This window comes from Carcharodon carcharias, chromosome 9 (assembly GCF_017639515.1).
Source record: "Carcharodon carcharias isolate sCarCar2 chromosome 9, sCarCar2.pri, whole genome shotgun sequence".
Taxonomy (NCBI): Eukaryota; Metazoa; Chordata; class Chondrichthyes; order Lamniformes; family Lamnidae; genus Carcharodon; species Carcharodon carcharias.
The window spans coordinates 8,855,913-8,879,810 of record NC_054475.1 but is presented as its reverse complement, the minus strand read 5'-3'; the positions used below and the strand labels follow the sequence as shown (position 1 = coordinate 8,879,810).

General features: G+C 42.3%; 1 protein-coding gene across 1 annotated transcript in view; it reads left to right on the top strand.

Moving 5' to 3' along the window:
* pik3c2b (phosphatidylinositol-4-phosphate 3-kinase, catalytic subunit type 2 beta) overlaps positions 1–23,898 on the top strand; it is a 159,549-nt gene that overhangs the window by 106,107 nt on the left and 29,544 nt on the right. Inside the window, exons 17-21 of the mRNA XM_041195258.1 lie at positions 7,534–7,627; positions 10,732–10,826; positions 21,274–21,454; positions 21,972–22,079; positions 22,662–22,754. Coding sequence (XP_041051192.1) covers positions 7,534–7,627; positions 10,732–10,826; positions 21,274–21,454; positions 21,972–22,079; positions 22,662–22,754 — 571 coding nt within the window. The remainder of the gene's footprint in view (positions 1–7,533; positions 7,628–10,731; positions 10,827–21,273; positions 21,455–21,971; positions 22,080–22,661; positions 22,755–23,898) is intronic.

Genomic DNA, 23,898 nt, shown 5'->3' with positions numbered 1-23,898 from the left:
AGTATTACAACATCATGAATATATTCAGATAATGGCTTGTCTCCTACAGCATCATGGTAGGCCAAATGCTTTTAAAAGTAAGTTGTCAGTGGTCATTTGGCCCAGTTAGATCATCTATCCATAGTAACCTATCACCATCAAAACAAAAAAAGCTTGCATTTATGTAGCACCTTTCAGGATCACTGGATATCCTAAGGCCCTTTACAGCCCATGAAGCATTTTTGAGGTGTAGGAACTGTTGTAATATAAGAAATTTGGTAGCTGGTTGCACATAGCAGGCTCCCACAAACAGCATTGTGATAATGACCAGTAATCTGTTGTTTTTTTTATGTTGATTGAGGAATTAAATTTGGCCTCAACACCTCAGATAACTTCCCTGCTCTTTTTCGAAATATTGGCACATCCACCTTAGAGGACAGACAGGACCTTGGTTTAACATCTCATCCAAAAGGTAGCACCTCCAACACTGCAGCACTCCTTCAGTGCTGTATTGGAGTATCAGCCTTGATTGTGTACTTGAACCCAGAGCCTTCTGGCTCAGAGACGAAAGTGCTACCAACTGAATCACAGGTGGAAACATTAAATTAACATGTTAATAGTTTATTTCACAAGTGCTACTTTGCATAGAGGATCCTCGTGAATTCATGTTTATTGTTTAGAGTAGATTGCCCAAGTAGCGGAGTGAACTGATGAACTCCCCAACGACAAATGCTAATCAAACAATGAATGTTGAAAGATTCGAACAAAGCTTTATACATTAAGAATGAAGGCACTTGTTCAAGGGGCAAGAAATTCTTATGGAATCATATCTCAATGAAGAATTGATGCCTTCAGAAAAGATGTGGAGAGATTTGACAAGGGGGAAAGCATTGTTTAGTGCTTTATCCTTCTACTCGTTCAGCAGCTGTCATCAGAAAGAGATGAAAATTTTAAACCTCGCAGGGTGGGGTTTGAACATTAGATTTTGAAATAAAAGATAGGAACAAAGGGACAGGAGTGGGCCATTCAGCCCCTTGAACTTGTTCCGCTATTCATTCATTCATGATGTCTGCTGATGCAAATTGTGTTCCAGATAGTTTGTATAAGACAAAGATATTCATGAAATTTATAAACCTGTTTCCTTTGTGTAAAGTAATTTTACAAAGTGACTTGGTAAACAGAATTGTTATGGTGGGACTTATTCCAAGGTTATCTATTGAAGGGGTAGGTTTTATTCTGGGTAAAGATTTGGCTAGTGGCGACAGTAACATGGCGATGACTGTATTGCGGCAGGTGTTTGATCATACTGATCTTACCAAATTCCAAACAATGACTGTGGCCAAATATGAGAGGTTTATTGCCAATAATGAGCAATCGAAGGAAAACCTGATCAGTGTGGAGAACCAACTTTCATGCGCAAAAGATCAGTTTGCTAATTTATTAAAAAAGAGGCTTGATAAGAACAATTGAGCATCAGTCACAAGAATAAAACGCTTGACAGAGGACTTGAAATGTCTAAATTATAAACTTGTAGAATCAAGTTCAACAAAGGTAGATCTTCAGTTAAAACTTGTTGAACTTCAAGCATAGAAGTCTCTATGAAGTGTCATGAAAAACGCCTGGAACAGGAAAAGGAATTGCTGGTGAATCAGAACCGTTGGTTTCATGCAGATTTAAAAACCAAGACTAATGAACTGTTAGAACTTTGTTATGAAAGTAGCAATGAGATCATTGAACTTCGATGCAATCTTCAGAATAAGAAAGATACAGAATAGGTACAATATGATAGCCGTTACAGAGACATGGCTACAGGATGACATAGATTGGAACCTGAATATTGAAGGGTACATGACATTTAGGAAGGACAGGAAGCTAGGAAAAGGGGGAGGGGTGGCACTGTTAATTAAAGATGATATTAACACAATAGAGAGGGATAACCTAAGTTCAGGAAACAGGGGTATAGAAACGGTTTGGGTAGAGATGAGAAATGATAAAGGCAAGAAGTCATTTGTGGGTGTGGTCTACAGGCCTCCTAACAGTAGGATGGGGTGGAAAAGAGGAAATAATGGGAGCTCATCAGAAAGGGACAGTGATTATCTTGGGGGATTTTAATCCACATATAGACTGCAAAAATCCAATAGGCAAAGGTAGCCTGGATGAGGAATTCACAGAATGTTTTTAGGACATTTTCTTAGAACAGCATGTTTTGGAGCCAACCAGGGAGCAGGTTGTATACTAGACCTGGCATTGTGCAATGAGATAGGACTAATAATGACCTCATATTGAAAGTGCCCCTAGATAGCAGTGATCATTATATGATCGAATTTTAAATTCAGTTTGAGGGAGAGAAGAGTGGGTCGTAAACTAGTATTTTAAACTTAAATAAGGGCCATTATGAGGACATGAAAGCAAAGATAGCTAAAGTGGACTGGCAAATTAAGTTAAGGGATAGGTCAATAAAGATGCAGATATTTAAGAGCATATTCCAGAATATACAGAATAGTTATGTTCCAACAAGAAAGAAAAATTCCAGGGGGAGAACACAACATCTGTGGTTAGCTAAAAAAGTTAAGGATAGTATCAAACTTAAAGAAAAAGCATATAATTGCACAAAGATGGATGGCAGGTCAGAAGATTGGACAGAATATAAAAAACAGCAAAGAATGACTGAAAGATGAATAAGGAGGGAAAATTTAGAGTACAAGAGAAAGCTAGCTAGACATATAAAGGCAGATAGTAAGAATTTCTCTAAATATTTTAAAAAGAAAAGAGTTAAAATGATCATTGGTCCTATAGAAAGTGAGGATGGGGACTTAATAAAGGAAAATAAAGAGATGGTAGACAAATTGAACTAGCATTTTGCTTCAATCTTCACTATAGAGGATACAAGTAACATCCCAGAAATAGCTGTAAATCAGGAATTGGAAGGAAGGGAGGAACTCAGGAAAATTACAATCACCAGGGAAGTGGTACTTAGCAAATTGTTGGATCTGTGGGTTGACAAGTCCCTGGATCCTGATGGATTTCACCTTTGGGTCTTAAAAGAAGTGGCTAGTGAGATAGTTGATGGGTGGTTTTAATTTTCCAAAATTCCACAGATTTGGTGAAGGTTCATTAGTTTGTAAAATAGCTAATTTAATTCCTTTATTCAAAAAGGGAGGGAAATGGAAAACAGGAAACTATAGGCCAGTTAGCTTAACATCTGTCATAGGGAAAATGCTAGCTGCTATTAAAGCTGTTATAACAGGGCAATTCAAGGTAATCAGGCCGAGTCAACGTGGCTTTGTGAAAGGAAATCATGTTTAACCAACTTATTGGAGCTCTTTGAAGAAGTAACAGGTGTTGTGGATAAAGGAGTACCTGTAAATGTATTGTACTAAGATTTCCAGAAGACATTTGATAAGGTACCACATCAAAGATTATTGTGAAAAATAAAAGCTCATGGGGTAAGCCAGGGTGTAACATAGGCATAAATGGATCATTTTCTGGTTGACAGGATGTGACGAGTGGTGTGCCACAGGGATCAGCGCTGGGGCCTCAACACTTTACAACTTTTATAAATGATTTGGTTGAAGGGGCTGGTGGCATGGCTGCTAGGGTTGCTGATGACACAAAGCTAGGTAGGAAATTAAGTTGTGAAGAGGACACAATGAGTGTATGAAAGGATATAGATAGGTTATGTGAGTGGGCAAAGATCTGGCAAATGTAATATAATGTGGGCAAATGTGAAATTGCCCACTTTGGCAGGATGAATAAAAAAGAAGCATATTATCAAAACGGTGAGAGATTGCAGACGTCTGAGATGCAGAGGGATCTGGGTGACCCTGCATGAACTACAAAAAATTAGAATACAGGTACAACAAGTAATTCGCAAAGCTGATGTAATATCACTTATTGCAAGGGAATTGAATACAAGAGTGATTACATTGAATACAAGCATAGGGAAGTAATGCTTCAATTATACAAGGCATTGATGAGGCCACATCTGGAGTACTGTGTACAGTATTGGTCTCCTTATCAAGGAAAGGTGCAAATGCGCTGGAAGCAGTTCAGAGAAGTTTTGCTAGACTAATACCTGGGTTGGGTGGGTTGTCTTATGTGGAAAGGTCGGACAGGCTAGGCTTGTATCCGCTTGAGTTTAGAAGAGTAAGAGGTGACTTAATTGAAACATATTAAGATCCTGAGGGGTGGATTTGGAAAGGATGTTTCCGCATGTGGGAGAATCTAGAACTCGGGGTCACTGTTTAAAAATAAGGGGTCACCCATTTAAGACAGGAAGACATTAAGATGAGGAAATTTTTTTTCTCTGAGGGTTGTGAAACTTTGGAATTCTCTTCCTTAAGGTGGTTGAGGCAGAATCTTTGAATGTCTTTAAGGCAGAGGTAGACAGATAAGCAAAGGGTGATGGGTTATTGGGAATAGGCAGGGATGTGGGTTGAGGTTAAAATTAGATCAGCCATGATCTTATTGAATGGTGGAGCAGTCTCTAGGGGCTGAGTGGCCTACTCCTGCTCCTAATTCATATGTTCGTATGGAAGAGCAAATGCAGAATTTGAAGGCAGACAAGGAAAATTTTAAGAATCAGATTAAGCATTTTACAAGTGAATTGAAGAAGCCTAAAGAGCAGTCATTAATCATGGAAGAAAGATTCCGAAATTAACTGAATGCCCATGCAAAGTTGTTAACCTTCTTTAAGGGTTCCACAAATGACTCTGAAATGAAGACAACTCAAATCACCAGAGTAGTGGCTCAGCTGAATGAATAGTTTAACAAACTTGGAAACGAATTGGAAAATGAGAGAGTAAACAAAAACTTGGATAAAATTGTGAAAGAATCATAAATAGAAGTTCCATTTTTGAAACATCAGTGGGAAGAACATGAACGTGTGCAGAAGACTGAGGAACACCTCGTGGATAAACTAGAAAATGATTTGAGTGAAGAGAGGAAAAGATCCTTGGTGCAAGTTTATTCATCTGGTGTTGATCAAAACAATGAACAGAAAGAATCTGTTATGGAATAAATGATTGAGGAAGATAATTTTGCAGTTGGTTGCCAATTAGACCTCCACGGTTTGTGTCACAAATGTAAAGGACCCATTGAAGACATGTTTCCATTAACAGAGGAGAAGAGTAAGAAAAATCCCATGTTCTTCGGTATTATAGTTGAGAAACCTAGACAAAGTCATTTGTATTGCATGGATATGGATGCATATCAATCATATTTGAGGCATATTAAATCTATCTGAAGCGAGGAAGACCACAAGAGTATTAGTTTGCAGTCACACCTGGTACAAAATAGAAGTACAAGCTGGTCTAGATATTGAAAGAAAACTTCACAAAGTCTGCCAAAGGAAGATAAGGTTATGACCAAAAACCATATAATTGTTGGTGTTGTATTCAGAACTCGAAGAAAGGGTGTAGGAGAAAAGGCAGACTCCAAGTTATGATAATTCCATGATGTTTAAATTCTGCTAATGCTGCTTGTTACATGTATTGACTTTTGTTTTGGTCAAACCTTTGTAAATTGTATAATACGACATATATAGTTGTGAAACAAAATTAAAAGATTATCTGTCTAGTATATAATAGGCTATTTGTTATAAGTTTATGATAAGTTCTTGTAAAGGGAGTGTAAAGCCATTATAAAGAAACCTTCACTGTAGTGAAGCTTGCTTTCTTCTGAGGGAAAAGTGGTGTTAAGAAACGCGAATACTTACCTCAGAGGTTAGAAACTCCAGTTCTCAGCAGACCTCAGAACATCTGCATGTGCATGGCCAGGAAATGGTCACACATGTGCAGTTGCTGTCCTTTACCATCTTTAGGTTGGGAACTGGCCCTGCACATTTGCGCAGAAGAAAAGGAAGTAAAGAAATGAAACAGTGTGGAAAAAGCAGGTCAGGTGACCTGAATCAGAACGCTATTCCAGAAGAAAGTCCCAGGCAGGGACAGTGGGAGGTCCCAGAAGAAATTTCTTCGCCCAGAGAGTGGTGAGCCTGTAGAATTTGCTACCACAGAAGGTAGTTGTATGTTTTTAAGAAGGAGTTAGATATAGCTCTTGGGGTGAAAGGGATCAAAGGAAATGGGGAGAAAGCGGGAGCCAGGTTATTGAGTTGGATGATTAGCCACGATCATAATGAATATAATGAATGGCGGAGCAGGCTTGAAGGGCCGAATGGCCTACTCCTGCTCCTAGTTTCTATGTTTTCATATTTCTAAGAAAGTCCCAAGCAGGGACAAAGACAAGGATCAGAAAGAGGTCCCAGAAGTAAAGTTAAAAGAAAGGAGCAGAGCAATAGTCTGAGTTCAAGAGAGAGCTACAAGAAGCAGACTTGAAGCGAAGTGGGCTTGAGAGAAACCCTGAAGATCCAAGAAGGCAGCTGAAGGTTAGTGACTCCATGCTGCAGGCCGTAGGGAAAAAGGTACCCCTTTGGATAAGTGGTGTTCTGCTTGGCATGGCTGAAGATCGAAAAGTGTGCTTGGAAGCAGAAGCGTGAGTGTTCTCTGAGATCCAGGGGAAAAGAATCTCAGAAGGCGAGAAGGCAGTCCAAGTGGGAGAAGTGATTGAAGATAATCCAAGGCAAGTTCTTCAAATGTGGAGATTGGAAACCCTCGTTAGAAGACGAAGTTTCCATGAGACTGGTTGGCTCACAGTGTGACAAATGTCTAAGTGGGTTGATGGAATCTGCTTTGGTTGCACCTGTCATTTACTTTGGAGTATGATGTGGCTGACAGTTTGCCTGTTAATTCACATGTACCTCGTACTCAACCTGAATGTTAGAGTATAAGATTGTTACTGTAAATTGTTTATCTGTCTGAATTTGTATGCATCTGTAAAGATATTGCTGGGGTGAATGTTTGAATCATCTTCTCTTGTTTGTATTGAGATTTTTCCAACCATTTTGTCTGGCATAATAGTTCATTTTCCTGTTTAATAGATTTTTTTTGTTTTAAAAGTTCATCAGAATCCTATGAATTTGTTCAGTAACTTGTCTCCACAGTTTCTTGAAAAAAAAAGTTAGGATCTATCAAGCAGGTTTCACTCTGGGATACGACTTTTCCAGTATTAGCATCAGCTGGAACCATAACATCAGTTAGATAATGGCTGATCTGTATATTAACTCTATCTTCTTGCCTTGATTCCATTTCCCTTAAAACGCTTGGCAAACAAGAATCTATGAATGTCAATTTATAAACCTTCAATTGACCCCCAATTCAACAGCTTTTGTGGGGGAGAGAGGTCCAGACTTACACTATCCTTTATGTGAAGAAGTGCTTCTTGATGTCACCTCTGATTGGCTTTGCTTTAATTTTAAGGTTAGGCCCCCTTATTCTGGACTAACCCCCCACCCAGGGGAAATCATTTCTCTCTACTTACCCTATCAAAGCCTTTAATCATTTTAAACACCTCGGTTAGATCATCCCTTAATCTTGTATACTCGAGGGAGTCCAACAGTAGTTTATGCAACAAGTTATGATGCAACATGCTAAGCTCAAGCCACCCAGTCACTGGGCTAATGCTGCCTAACCACAATGCTGATTCCTTGCTGTTATACAGATTTCCTGATCAGGAGCTGCGCCATACTGCAGTACAATGGATGGAGACTATGTCCATGTCAGAGTTGGTGGACTTCCTACCTCAGTTAGTACAAGTGAGTATTGCACATGCACACAACCTGAAATTTATTTTTGTATTTGACCAACCGACATATGAAAAGAAACAATTTGCTGAGCAAAATAAATCACAACAATAAATTGATTATTTATTACTCTTTTAAAAAAAATTAAGGTGACCATTAAGAGTGTGAAAGGGTGAGTGTGTGTGTGTCCAGCTCACTCCCAGTCTTGGGGTTCTCGCTCACTCACCCTCACCCACTGTGAGAGTGGGTGAGAGCGCCTGTTGATGTGTGGGGTGAGGGTGAATGAGAATCCTGAGACTGGCAGTGAGCCAAACACACACACTCCCCTCCATCTCACCAAACCCTCACTCTCTGTGTGTGTGTGTCTTTCTCTCTCTCTCTCTCTCTGTCACCCACATGCTCACCCTCTCTCTTGCACTGTCTCTTGCTCGCGCCCTCTCGCTCACGCCCTCTCACACTCACCCTCCTGCTCTCCCTCACTCGCCCTCACGGACCAAATTGGCTGCAGGGGTGCGATAGCAGAAGAGAGGTGTGGACCGAGATCTGAGGCCTAGCAACGCCCAAACATGGGTGCCTGCTGAGGGGAGTGCTGAGAGCTGGTTTAACACAGCGAGGAACCAGGGGAACACGGCCAGAACCAGGCCAACGCAGTAAGCTGAAGGGGAAACGAATAAGCAGACATGTTCTGGATTGTCAGTGTTTGCTGTTCCTCTATCACAGCCTGGTTGTCTTCCATGTTTGCTGCTGATTGAACCTAGCAAATGCAGGAGAGAAGCAGGCTGTGATTGGAGGAGCAGTCCTCTGCAAAGATCTTTAAACTCACTGACCCATCCTACCAACGTTTTCAACAAACGCTCCCAGAGCCATATGGATGGGCTTATCGGACTGCAGTGCAGCCCATGGGCTGCAGGTTGGACAAGCCGGGATTAGAGCATATCAGGTTTACGCAGTGGCTCACATTATAATTGTGCGGTTAGCAATTTATAATGGAAAGGTTGACAAGCAGAGTGTACATTTGCAAGTTACATTAATAAGGGCAAGTACGTTGATAGGGATGCAGGTTAATCGCTTTATGTTATAATGGTTCTTATACTGATGAGATCAGAGGACGTAGAAGACGTCAGATTGGTGAAGTTAGAGGTTTTATTATTCATTCATGAGATGTGGGCGCCACTGACTAGGCCAGCATTTATTGTCCATCCCTAATTGCCCTTGAGAAGGTGGTGGTGAGCTGCCTTCTTGAACTGCTGCAGTCTATGTGGTGTAGGTACACCCACAGTGCTGGTCGGGAGGGAGATCCAGGATTTTGACCCAGTGTCAATGAAGGAACGGCGATTTATTTCCCAGTCAGGATGGTGAGTGGCTTGGAGGGAAACTTCCAGGTGGTGGCGTTCCCATGTGTCTGCTGCCCTTGTCCTTCTAGATGGTAGTTGTGGGTTTGCAAGGTGCCGTCTGAGGAGTCTTGGTGAGTTTCTGCAGTGCATCTTGTAGATGGTACACACTGCTGCTACTGTGCATCAGTGGTGGAAGGGATGAATGTTTGTTGCTTTGTCCTGGATGTTGTCAAGCTGCTTGAGTGGTGGAGCTGCACTCATCCAGGCAAGTGGAGAGTATCCCATTACACTCCTGACTTATATCTTGTAGGTGGTGGACGGGCTTTGAGAGTCAGGAGGTGAGTTACTCGCTGCAGGATTATATGGCTAATCCAGTTCAGTTTCTGGTCAATGGTACCCCCCCAGAATGTTGATAGTGGGGAATTCAGTGATGGTAGTGTTATTGAATGTTAAGGGGCAATATTTAGATTCTCTCTTGTTGGAGATGGTCATTGCCTGGCATTGTGTGGCATAAATGTTACTTGCCACTTTTCAGCACAAGCCTGGATATTGTCCAGGTGTTGCTGCATTTGAACACGGACAGCTTCAGTATCTGAGGAGTCACGAATGGTGCTGAACATTGTGCAATCATCAGCAAATATCCCTACTTCTGACCTTATGATGGAAGGAAGGTGATTGATGAAGTAGCTAAAGATGTTCAGACCTAGGACACTATCCTGAGAAACTTCTGCAGTGATGTCTTAGAGCTGAGATGATTGACCTCCAACAACCACAGCCATTTTCCTTTGTGCTAGATATGACTCCAATCTCTTCAAATTATTGTTTATTATAAATTATTGTTATGGGTCATAGCTGTTTGTCATGTGCTTCATGTGAACATTGTGCACAAAAATACCAAGGCTCCTTTAACAGCAACTCGAAATTCCCTGACCTCCATTACCTGGAAAGGCATGGTAGCATTATCATCTCCAAGTTCCCCTCCAAGCTGCACGCCATCCCAACCTGGATAGACATCACCTTCACCGTCACTGGGTCAAAGTCCTAGAACTCCTTCCTTGAAGGCATTGTGGGTGTACCTACACCACACGGACTGTAGCTGTTCAAGTAAGCGGCTCACCACCATCATCTCAAGTCAAAGTAGGGTTGGGCAATAAGGCCTGGTTAACAATGCTCATGTCCCAGGAATGAGTAACAAAAGAAACATGCATTTGAAATTATTGGATTCCATATTGATGCTTTCAGTCCCAGATGGATGGTACACATGGTCACCTTCCTGCTATATCCTCCTTTGTTGATCTCACCTTTTGCTTTGTGCGCACTTATAACCGGTAGCTGTGCATATCTGAGCACTGTTAGACCTCCCTTTTCTCCAAAGGAAAATAAATTAATTATTTTGTGGTTTGTCAACTTTGCCATCTCAAGGGACTATCAACCTTGATTACTGCTTGCCATGACTAGCTTTGTATCTTTGGCTTAAACACGACCTTGTCAGAGAGAGAGGGGGACGCAGTATTGGACCTGACTGGAAGAATTTTAGCAAATATATAAGATCAGTGATTTCCTGAGATTAAAAACAAAACTAAATTAACGTACAAAAGCGTAACTTCAGCTTGTCTGCCTCATCACAGTTGGCTCGGCAAGAGCTGAATGTCTGTTCAGTCTGCTTTTTGAGCTTTTTAACACATCAAGGCTCTAGGTGGGCCTCCGTGTTCATAATGATATAGCTTCAGAGGGGTGCTGAGTTAAGTTGAGTTACATGTCCTGTGCTTTTATATCTTGCAGGCCCTGAAGTTTGAGTGTTACCTGGACAGTCCTCTGGTGAGGTTTCTGCTGCGGAGAGCCATCTGCGATGTGAAAATCGCCCATTATTTCTACTGGTACATAAACCAAGCCATTCTGCCGAGTTTAATCCACTTCATACATAGTTAGTACAAACACAGAGACTCTTTGTAATTTTAACCCCCAAAAGTGGGTGGATTCGATTTGTCTGGAGACTTAAAAGCTAAAAGTTTTGAAACAGGAACCAGCTAACCAATCCACTCGCAAGGGGTAAGTATGGCATTTAAGCATCTTAAGACGGGTGCCTGCCTTCATTTTAAAAGTGATTCTATTTTCAACCATAATCCACTGGGGTTGAATTGTCCTTGGGAAACTCGATGGGTAAAAGGATGCAAGAAGAACTGAATCCATAAGGTGAGGGCCTTATTCCCATCTTTACAACTGCTGGCTAGTGAGCTTGGCTGGAAAGTTGGATGAAGCTCAAAGCCAGTTGGCATGGGTCATCTAGACTGGCATAAGAAGAACTGACCACCTGTTTGAGGCACTCGAGGGGCCTAATGCCTGTGAATCTAGAAGAAGGAAAGAAGCTGAAGTCGCTGTTGAAACAAATTTGCTGAAAACAGCTGTGGAACATATACTTTATTTTATTGTTTCATGGGATGTGGGTGTCGCTCGCAAGGCCAACATTTGTTGCCCATCCCTAATTGTCCTTGAGAAGGTGGTGATGTTGAACCTCTACAGTACATCTGGTGCAGGTACACCTCTGGTGCTATTAAGAAGGGAGTTCCAGGATTTTGACCCAGCGGCAGTGAAGGAACAGCGATATATTTCCAAGTCAGGATGGTGTGTAGCTCGAAAAGTGGTGCATTTGCATCTGCTGCCCTTGCCCTTCCAGGTGGTGCAGTTTGTGGGTTTGGAAGGTGCTGTTGAAGGACCGTTGATTAGTTGCTGCATTTTGCAGGTGGTACACAATGCTGCCACTGTGCGTTGGTGGCGGAGGGGCTGATGTTGGAGGATGGGATGCCTATCAGGCAGACTGTTTTGTCCTGGGTGGTGTCGAGCTTCTTGAGAGATGTTGGAGCTGTGCTCATCCAGGCAAGTGGGGAGTATTCCATCACACTCCTGACTTGTGCCTTGTAGATGTTGGACAGGCTTTGGGGAGAAGAGGTGAGTTATTGGCCTCAGGATTCCTGGCCTCTGACCTGCTCTTGTAGCCACAGTATTTATATGGCTGGTCCAGTTCAGTTTCTGGTCAATGGTAATCCCCAGGATGTTGATAGTAGGAAAGTCGGTGATGGTAATGCCACTGAATGTCAAGGAGAGATGGTTGGATTCTCTCTTGTTGGAAACATAGGAAAATAGAAGCAGGAGTAGGTCATTTGGCCTTCGAGTCTGCTCCCCTGTTCAATATGATCATGACTGATCCTCTATCTCAACGCCATACTCCCGCTCTCTCCCCATACCCTTGACACCTTTAGAGTCCAGAAATCTCTCTCTTTCTCTCTTAAAGTGACTTGGCCTCCACAGCCTTCTGTGGTAGAGAATTCTATAGGTTCACCACTCTCAGTGATGAAGCTTCTCCTCATCTCAGTTCTAAATGGTCTACCTTGTATCCTGAGATTGTGACCCCTTGTTCTAGACCCCCCCCCACTCCCCCCCACCCCAGCCAAAGGAAACATCATCCTTGCATCCAGTCTGTCCAGCTCTGCCAGAATTTTATATATTTAAATGAGATTCCCCTCTCATTCTTCTAAACTCCAGTGAATACAAGCCTAGTCAGCCCAATTTCTCCTCATATGATGATCCTGCCATCCTAGGAATCAGTCTGGTGAACATTCGCTGCACTCCCTCTGGCAAGTATATCCTTTCTTAGGTAAGGAGACCAAAACTGCACACAATACTCCAGGTGTGGTCTCACCAAGGCCTTGTATAGCTGCAGTGAGAGATCCTTGCTCCTGTACTCAAGTTCTCTCACAATGAAGGCCAGCATACCATTTGCCTTCTTAACTGCTTGTGGCAGCTGCATGCTTGCTTTCAGTGATTGGTGTACAAGGACACCCAGGTCCCTTTGTACATCAACATTTCCCAATCTATCACCATTTAAATAATACTCTGCCATTCTGTTTTCCCTACCTAAGTGGATAACTTCACACTTATCCACGTAATACTGCATCTGCCATGTATTTACCCACTCACCTTGTCTAAGTTGCCTTGAAGTCTCTTAACCTCCTCCTTAGCTCTCATATTACCACCAAGTTTTGTGTCATTAGCAAACTTGGAGATGCTCGTTGTCTGGCATGTGGTGGCAAAAATTGATTGGATGTTTGTGGGTGGGGTGATTGGAACTCCATCCGCAAACATTCACTCCCTCCACCATCGACACACAATAGCAGCAATGTGCACCATCTACAAGATGCACTGCAGGAACTCACTAAGGCTCCTCAGACAGTACCTTCCAAACCCATGACCACTACCATCTAGAAGGACAAGGGCAGCAGATAGATGGGAACACCACCACCTGGAAGTTCCTCTCCAAGCCATTCGCCATCCTGACTTGGAAATATATTGCCGTTTTTGCACTGTCACTGGGTCAAAACCCTGGAACTCCCTCCTGAGCAGCACTGTACCTACACCACATGGACTGCAGCAGTTCAAGAAGGCAGCTCACCACCATCTTCTCGAGGGCAATTAGGGATGGGCAATAAATGCTGGCCTAGTCAGTGATGCCAACATCCCATGAATGAATTTTTAAAAAGTTACTTACCACTTATCAGCCCAAGCCTGAATTTTGGCCAGGTCTTGCTGCATATAGACACAGGCTGCATCAGTATTTGAAAGTTGCAAATGCTACTGAGCATTGTGCAATCGTCAGCAAGCACCTCCACTCTTGACCTTATGATGGAAGGAAGGTCATTGCTGAAGCAGCTGAAGATATTTGGGCCTAGAGCCTCTGAGGAACTCTTATAGTGATGTCCTGAGGCATGTACTGTTACAAAAATGCCACTTTTGGCAGTGCTGGCCCTGCCATTGATACCATCGATTAAATTTAATGCTTCGTTCCCTTAGATGTTTTATTTTAAAACAGTAGGATTAATCATTTGCAAGTATTTTATAATCACCAACCCCAGTCCCCACACTGTAAATCTTGAATGCTTTGCTCTATAAACAGTGATGTCTCATATCCTACTAGAACCGTACATAATAGATTGGTAAGAGACAGCTCCAGCTTCAGAAACTGAGTTTCCTCTCTCGATTGCAGCAGCAATTGATTCAGACCATGAGCTTTGTGTTTCATATAGTATTTATCTTTGATCTTTGCTGACAGCGGACAGAAACTTCTGCTCTTTGAGTCCTCACCACACTCTGCATTTCAGGGCACCTGCTTGCAAGATCTTTCCTGGAGACTGCAAATTAAGATGCTGCCATACAATTAAGGATGGTGGACAGCTCCCTGAGGTTGTAAGCCCAATCAAAGAACCTGCAGCCTTGGAGGTTTGGCCACTCCACCACTAGAGGTGGGTGCTGCCACTGTCGGAGGAGGACCGGAAGAGTGCTGCCATTTTGAGGAGTCCTCTCTTTTCTTGTTCATGGGCATCGCTGGCTTGGCCAGCATTTATTGCCCATCCCTAATTGCCCCTGAGAAGGTAGTGTTGAGCTACCTTATTGAACCACTGCAGCCCATGTGGTGTAGGTAAACCCACAGTGCTGGTCAGGAGGGAGTTGCAGGATTTTGACCCAGCGACAGTGAAGGAATGGCGATATAGTTCCAAGTCAGGATGATGAATGGCTTGGAGGGGAACTTGAAGGTGATGGTGTTCCCATGCATCAGCTGACCTTGTTCTTCTTGGTGGTAGAGGTTGCGGGTTTGAAAGATGCAATAGAAGGAGGTATTGGCTATGTCTCTGAGGAGGTATTAACTATAATAAAATAAATGATGGTCACAGTTCTGAGCTCATCCTTATGCAGGGGAAATCTGTCCACAGTACGGCCAGTGGCAGCAGCTGTGGCCACTGGCGGTGCAGCCCTGGTTAAGGGGGGGAGTGGGTGGGGGTGGGGGGGGGGGGGGTGGGGGTAGTGTTGGAGGCCTCACGTGCCCTAGACCAGCTACCTGCAAGCTGCCTCCAGTCAACTGTCCTTAGGTGGGAGGGGAGCCTTCCCAAAGGCACGCCCAGTCAACCTGCAAATGGCATGTAATTGTGCTGATGGCCTAGAGGCAGGAACGCAACTGGTCAGCGGCCTGATGCACAATTCTCAAATTTCTCCCAGCCCTGCCTTGAAGGCCGCCCCATGGGACTGGGAAGATACCGCTTAGTGTGCGAGATGACACAAGTACAACTCCTTCAGCTCTGTTCTGTAAATGTGTCGCCCGGTCCAGGATTAAGCACATGAATGGAGTCTGGAACTTCGCTCTGTTCAAATTGGGATTTGTTTGTTGTGCTAGATGTTAATATTAATATTGTAGCTCTGGGTTTAATGAGCCAACCTATCCTTGAAGTTCCAGTGACCACCATGTAACCGTGACTCTGAATTAATCGAATGGAATTTCATCTATCGTTTGCTCCTGTATAGAACTATTTAATTCATTTAGTGGGGTGCAGCCCTGAACACCTTTCCCCCAGCTCCCCCATTTTTTCCTGAACCTTCTCTTTGACTTTCCTCAGCAGCTGGTACCAGCATCTGTGTTTCAGGTGTCAATGACCATGATTGCCACTCAGCAGTGAGCCACTGTTTGCCAAAGCTGTCAACAGCTTGTAAATACTCTCAGTGGTTAGGATTCGTGTAAGTCAGCGGGATGTTTGGACAACGAAATGGAAACATCAAAATCAAACCCAGGCCACATTGGAAGGATTGTGTGTCTTGTCTCAGGAACTGTCTTAAAGTATTACAGCAAGGAAAAAATTTGCAGCTATTTTATGGGCAAGTGCTACCTATTATTCTGATTTCAGACCTTGTTCAAAACACTGCTCATAAAGAGCAGCAAAGCCATTACTGTACATTCATAATGATGTATATCAGAGAAAATCACATACGTGAGTCTCTGGCTGCAAATTCAACTGATAAGAGTCAGAAACTACAGGAATGATAAAAGCATTTTTCAAACACTGAAGTAAGGGCACAGTTAAATACCAATACATTTCTGAGAAGAATAAGGCAACCTTAAGCCTTGATATAGCTCCCAATTTGGAAATTTAAGACGTGACCCAATGTCAAAAGTATATTCCAGGATCAGGCTCTGAGTTGCTCATTTTATTTTAGGTGAGATATCCAAATCGCTTGCAGATCACATGTGACCCCACCCCCCCACAAAAGGCCTTGACAAGCTAGTGCATGAAGACTTGGCAAATTCAATTCTACCTGTGTTTATATTATTCGTTGGTTTGTTCTGTTGGAATTTTGTGACCCCGTAGATTATTTTTCTCCCCACTTAGGGGATGTAGGAATTGCTGGCAATGCCAATGTTTATTGGCTGACCCCAACAACTGAGTGGCTTGCCAGGCCACTTCAGAGGGCAATTAAGAGTCAACCACATTGCTGTGGGTCTAGAGTTGGATACAGGCCAAAATGAGTAAGGATGACAGGTTTCCTTCCCTAAAGTGTATTAGAGAACCAGGATGGGTTTCCACAGCAATCCAGTAATTTCATGGTCATTATTACTGAGACTAATTTTTTATTATATTAAATACCTCTGAGGAGGTATTAACTATAACAAAATAAATGATGGTCACAGTTCCGAGCTCACCCTTATGCAGGGGAAATCTGTCCGCAGTGTGGCCAGTGGCAGCAGTTGTGGCCACTGGCAGTGCAGCCCTGGTTGAGGGAGGGGTGTGGGTTTAGTGTTGGAGGCCTCAAGGGCCCTAAACCAGCTGCCAGCAAGCTGCCTCCAGCCAACTGTCCTTAGGTGGGAGGGGAGCCTTCCCAAAATATAATACTTTCCCATAATATAATAAAACATTCCCAGATGTATTTCATAACTGAATTTAGATTACCCCAGCTGCCATGGTGGGCTTTGAATTCCTGTCTCCAGATCTTTAGTCCATGCCTTGGACTATTGGTCCATTAACATAAGAATGTGCAACCTACCTCCTTAAAAACCATAAATTGGCTTGGGTGCTGCTGCCTCATTGATGAAAACATCTGCTTGTATCAACTGCTTGAAATAGCTGGGAACGTCAATTCAAACTTTAGCAATGGCCTCAAGGCTCCCAGACCGTACATTAAATGGCCATTGAGGGCAAAATACTTGAGAATTCTTCCCTGAAAGGAATTACTGCCTCATCTGTTTCATGTTGTGAAAGAGTTCCCCTTTGAGAGCTTTTTAAAAGACTATAGCTTGCTGTGCGATTGTGTTACTGGATTCATCCTGACTCAGGCCCACTTCCATCCCATAATATACCATAAACGATGGACAACCAAAATGTCATCAAAGTAGAAATAATTTATTTTTCATGAGGTAGAGCAAGAGAAGTTGGCCAATTGGTTTTTAGTGACAGCTTTTTACTGGGGCTGGATTAACCAGTTTTGCCACTGTTCCAGTGTTTAATTGCCTCAGGCAAATTTTATAACACCTGTGCTGGGTTTCAGGGAAAACCCTGAAAAAGGGCACCCTTTAATGAAAAGCACAAAAACAGAGCCAGTTAAGAGTCTTTATTATTTTGAATCTTAAGACTGGATTCTTGATTTCTTGTTTGAAGGAGCAGAACTTGAACCTAGCTGGTAATCCTAATTCAAATCAAACTCCAGTATAGCTTGAAATATTGCTGTGTGCAGAGTCCAGTGCAAAGTACTGTTTGGTGCTGTTTCTACTGCATGTGGATTGCAGTGGACAAAGTGCCTCCAGTTTATATGATGTGTACTAAGAGTCCTTGCTAAGTTTATAATAATACTTACAATTATATAGCGTTATTGGAAATATTAAATCAAGGCTCCAACTGCCCTGACAAGTGGGTGTATAAGATCCCGCAGCATTACTTGAAGGAGGGCCTTTCTGCCCAGTATTCCAGCTAATATTAATCCTTCAACCGGCATTACTAAGGTAGAAACAAAAAAACTGCGGATGCTGGAAATCCAAAACAAAAACAGAATTACCTGGAAAAACTCAGCAGGTCTGGCAGCATCGGCGGAGAAGAAAAGAGTTGACGTTTCGAGTCCTCATGACCCTTCGACAGAACTTGCGTTCAAGTTCTGCCGAAGGGTCATGAGGACTCGAAATGTCAACTCTTTCTTCTCCGCCGATGCTGCCAGACCTGCTGAGTTTTTCCAGGTAATTCTGTTTTTGTATTACTAAGGTAGATTGCTCATTACCTCATTGCTGTTTGTGTGGGCTCATTGTGTGCAAATTAGTTGCCACATTTCCCGCTTTACAACAATCACTACACTTCTAAAACACCTCATTGCCTTTGAAGCACTTCAGGGTGTCATGAGGTCATTGATGGTGTGATATAAGTGAAGTGTTTCTTTCTTATTTCTTTGTCAAATCAAAACATGTTAAACCAATGAATTATTTTATGTTGTGCCATTACTGCTGTTAAAGGTAAATGTGGCAGCCATTCTGATGGATCTTGAATGATTAAGTTAATTTGTTTCTTGCTTATATTTGGCCAAGACACCAAGAGAACTCCCTGCTGTTGTTCAAATAGTAGCACAGGATTTTAATCAAGGAGAAAAGGCCTTGAAAGGAGAAACTTCTTCTTCAGTGCTGCATTGATTAAAAATCAGACCCTGTAAACGGAATTAATCCATAAACTACCTAACCCAGTGCATGGTCAACTGAGCCAGGCTGCTGTAGTTTTCTGCAGGTAAACTTGAGGTCATCCAAAATTCTGCTGTCAGTGTCCTAACTAAGTCCTGTTCACCCATCACTTGCTGACCTACATTGGCTTCCAGTTAAGCCTTGAGTTTAAAATTCCCAACCTTGTTTTCAAATCTCTCCATGGCCTCACCCTACCTTTGTCATGTTCAATCAGTGTAGCCCATCACCAAGATACCTGCTCTTCTGCAATTATGGCCCTTATCTTAATTGCTTCGCCATTGGTTGCCGTGCCTTCAGCTGCCAACGCCCTAAGCTCTAGCAGTGCCACTTTGAACTTCTCTGCCTCTCTCCCTTTCTTTTTTCCTTTCCAATGCTCTTAAAGCCTACCTTTTTGACCAAGCTTTTAATCATTTTCTGCTTTATCTCCTCATGTGGCTTGGTGACAAATTTGTTTGATAAAACTCTTGTAAAGCACCTTTGGATGCTTTATACATGAAAGGAGCTATAGAAATACAAGTTGCTGTTGCTGCATAACTGGTGATGCTACACAACAACTGCAGATTGATTAAGTACAATTGACAATCCTGGGAAAGTTGGATTTTCAACTTGCAAGTAAGAGTGTGACTAACAACCAACACTTGCTGTCACGTCTGTGTAATGCATTGGGAAGCAGTTCCCACCCTTTCCCTATTAATCTCTGTGGTGACATCATGATGCATCCACCCACAGAATAAACAGAGAAGTCACACCGGTGAAGAGCAGCCTGAAGCACTAGCAACGTTAGAGAGCTGGAGCTGCTGTGAATTGTCAGCAATCAAGAGCTGACAAGCCATGAGTTCTAAATGCAGAGAAGCTAAGCTTTGGCAGGACCCTCTTGTGTTATCCCACGGTAACACTCCTCAGTACTAATGTAGTAGTGACTAATACTTGATAGGTGACTATGCACAGACCCTAAACAAGACAGAACATGCAACGACCAGAAAAGAAGAAAAACTAGGTGGTGCTCATGCATTAGACTGGGAAATGTTTTGCACCTGAGTTTCCTGACACAATGAGGTAATGATGTCTCATCCAGTTAGGTTATCCAGTGAAGGAGACCATATCCACACAGCTCAACAGCTTACCTTCTGATTTAAGGAAGGTTTAAGCTGGACCAGTTAAATTGGGAGAAAGATGGCTGCCGAGAATTAGTCTTTTGTCGGGTAGAGTTCAGAAGAAATTCAGTGGTGATACATAATTCACATTATTCACCCTCCAACATTCCTACTCTGAGGTCCATCTCAGTAGAGCCATAACCAAATAGCACCGGGAGGTGGCTGCCTAACTGAAATCATTGGTTTACCAGTGTGTGCCCTTTATCTGGAAAAGTCTGTGTGTGTGTCTGTGTCTGTGTCTGTGTGTGCATGCAAGGATACGTGCGTTGTGAGGCAGTGGGTATGTTGTTTATCTTATAGCGTGTCATCTTTAGCTTTGTATAGCATTGTAGAGGTTGGGATGAGAGTAAGCAGGAATGGGGAAGGACGTGGGTATCTATGGTTAGAAAAAAGAGAATTGTTACATAGTGGTACATAGCATTTACAGTGCATTCAGCTGAACAGGTTAAAGCTCGCATTTATGCTCCACAGGAGCCTCCTAACCTCCTTCGCCTCAACCCATCAATATAATCTTCCATTCATTTTTTCTTGATGAGTTTATCTAGCTCCCCCATAAATGCATTAATGCTTGTGGTAGTGAGTCACAGTCTATCTACCCTGAGACCAAAGGAAACAGGTTAGAAGTAATTGGCAAAAAATCAGGGGAGGAAATAATCATTTTGTTTTTACACAGTAAGTTGTTTTGATGTAGAATACATGTGAAAAGGAAAAAATTGCAGGGGGACTCAGGAAAGTGTGGGGGCAGTGGGACCAATGGATAGTTCTACTAAACAGTTGACAGGCACATTAGGCCAAATGACCACTGGCACTGTAAGATTCTATATACATGAGTCAGTCTCAAGTGGTACTGTACATGGGGGATCTAGACCAAGTGTAATATTCAGGTGAAGCAGGGATGAAGAATGGGAAACATCTGAATCAGGACATGCTAATATAATTCGGTCAACACTTTGAAGTCATGAACTCTGATATTTTATATACTTAGTATATAAAATCATTAATAATTAAACACAATTTATGGCAATTTGGGAGACAAAGATGTTAACTGGTGGAGCATGGGAGTTTCTCCACAGCAGAGGCTGAGGACTTAGAAGAAGGGATATTGAATTGCCACAGTTTCACTGTGGGTGGAAATGTGTAACTACAGTGTGACAAGTTTACATAGGTAGACACCATTATAAATGTGCACATAAGAATTTATAATGGAAAAAGTTGACAGAAGTGTGAGGAAAAACATGACGTTAGAAAGTAACATTTTGTAGAGAGGAAGTTATGCAGTTTTTTTAATATACTATAAATTGATATATCTATTGGTTGCTCTTCCAGGACCAACTCCCATAAAATATGAGTATGCAGTTTGACTTTTACCCAATGTCCTAATTGTGGTGAAGAATTCCCAATTTTCTGGTGTTGGGGAAATTTTTCCTGCTGTTCCTAGACACAGCATTATCAGACATTAAGGTCCTATATCCTGGGTTACAATTAACGGAACAACAATTCTTCAATTGGGATATATAAACAGTCCTATAGTCACATAGTGATAGTCACAACAGTCACATAGATAACCTTTAACCTCTCATCTCAATCCCCCTTGTTTCAGTCTGCTTGAATAGTTTAAACTTTTATTTTCTTGATTCACAGGTTATTGAAGGATGCATTAAATGACTCTCATTTCAATGCCCGATACCAGCATCTTCTTGGGGCCTTGCTGTGCTGTGTCGGAAAGGGCATGAGGGAAGAGTTTGACAAGCAGACCAAACTAACTCATATCCTGGCTAAAATAGCACAGAAAGTCAGAGACATTGCTCCATCTTCACGCCAGGTCAGTATACAAAGGGTTTGTGTAGCAATGACCTCACACCAGGCCAGTACAAGGATTTGCACATCACCAGCTGTAGTGAAACTTCACCAACATTGAAATACTGCCTCTTATTTTCTTAGATGTTGTTATTGGAAGAAACCCACGTTTGAGTTGAGTTCTCAAATTCCCTTGCTGTTGTGGTGCTTTAGTACGATTGCTCTCAGCTGAGGCAAATTTTACTTAGGCATTAATGAGGGGGACAACAATACAAATGCTTGGGAATTGCATTAGGATTCTCAGATAAGACTTGTGACATTCACGGTCTCTTGACTCAGTGGAGCATCTTGTTCCTGCTGGCTGTTGTTCCTCTGTTGGAATATCATGAGTGCTTCCACTAAAATGATCAGTAATCAAGGGAGCAGGAGATCCTTGGGGATTACAATTGCTTTGTATCCTAGACTGCTATAAAGTGCGGTGTGCTAACTGAGATTTAACAATCAGAAATTCTGAAGACAATTGATTGGTCTCTCTGTTACAGAGTGTACTACGGGAAAACATGGAGGAAATTCAACAATTCTTCAATGTTCAGGATCACTGTCGCTTGCCTTTGAACCCAAGTCTTTTAGCCAATGGAGTCAATCCAAAAGTATGTTACATTCTGTAAATTTATTTAAGTTTTCACTTTCCATATTTTAAGATCTCCTTAGTACTATTTATACTTGTTTTCTAAGCTTCCTTGGAAGCGTTTTTGGGATTTTCTTTTGCTCTTTCTGGAATGTAACCATCACTGGAAAGACCAGTATTTATTGCCTATCCCTAAATGCCCTTATGATGGTGATGGTGAGCTGCCTTTTTGGACTACTGTAGGCACACCCACCGTGCTGTTAGATAGGGAGTTTCCGAATTTTAGTGCCAATGAAGGAACGATGATGTATATCCAAGTCAGGGATGTTGTGTGAATTGGAAGGAAACTTGGATGTGACAGTGTTCCCATCTGCCCCTCGTCCTGGGGTAAAAAAGGGGTCTGTGTCACTCTGCCTTTAACCTTAGGGGGCTAACCTTGAAATTTCAATGGCATTTTCAATAGGAACAATCCTGTCTCTGAAAGCCTGTCCTCCCAGCTCAGGTGAATTGCATAGAGCTGGGTAACAAATTTTTGAGACCGGGGAGAAAGATGGGAACAAACATGGGACAGACGCTAATTTTTTTTTGATTTCTGCACCCACAGGCTTGTTCTTTCTTCAATTCCAATGCAGTTCCTTTGAAGATCTCCTTCATCAATGCAGACCCTTTGGGGGATAACATTAATGTCATTGTAAAGGTAAGTTTATCTACTTTAGAATATATTTTGGGACATTGAGATAGAATATGCACCAGTTGTGGCCAAGGGGGATGCTTCTTCTAGAGGCAATGATACCTTTGGCACTGGTTAATTTGCTTGACAGGTAGTGACATAATGTGAGTATGTACTCTCCATTCCTCACACGGATATTTATCAGTTCTGGTTGTACCGTTGGATGAAGGGCTTGCGAGGAGGGTGAAAGGATGATTGTAAGGCCAGTCATCTCAGACCGCTTTGACACACCTCCTCATTCCAGCTAAGGAATGACACTTGCAGTTTCCTGGAAGCACTTCTTATACTCACACGGATAAAAAGATGAATAATCTAATGCGTTACTCACTGGAGATGAAGCAATAAATTACATTTGGTTGCTTTGCTTTCTGCTAGTGTTTGACCACAGCCGCAGAGGTAGTCAGTACAATGGGTCCCTGTGAACCTACTTTGTCAAGTCTCTGCTTCCATGTGTCCAGTGACTAAGTGATGGTGTTGCCAGTAACCATTAGCTACATTTCTAAATTAATTCAGGTCAAGATCGCCAGGGAAAACTCATTTTGTTCTTATATTCTGTATAATAATAGTATTTTACAGGGTATTGGCTAGATCCCAGAAACCTAAGCAACTCTGTCAGCAACTGGCTAATATGCCGACAACAGTTCTTGTAACAAATGTGTCCCTTTATCTGTGACTGTAGAAGAACTCTCTTAACATACAGCTTGAAACGAGACAAAATCAATCCAGGTCTGATTTAGCTGATCTCCAGTGCAAGTGCTGCAATTGGCCCCAGCACTGTTGGACATGGAGGCCAAAAATAAAATCCAGGATTACATTTAATAATTGCTCTTCAGTGGTCCCTCATCAGTTGTGATGTGCATCTGTGCGGACTTTGCTGAGGACTGGATTGGTTTTAGTCTCCATGGCCCCAAAGTTGGATAGCCTGGCCAACACTCATTCCCTAGCTGCAGATATCTATTAAAGTAATGAAAGTAATGCTGACTTACTGCATCAGTGAAAACTGCATCCCCAGAATCAATCACCTTTCAGGAGAGGAGAAAAATAAAGGACTATTAGGTGGGGGTATGGATTAAGCTTTGAGTTGAGTACATTGAAAATCCTCCCTGTCTAG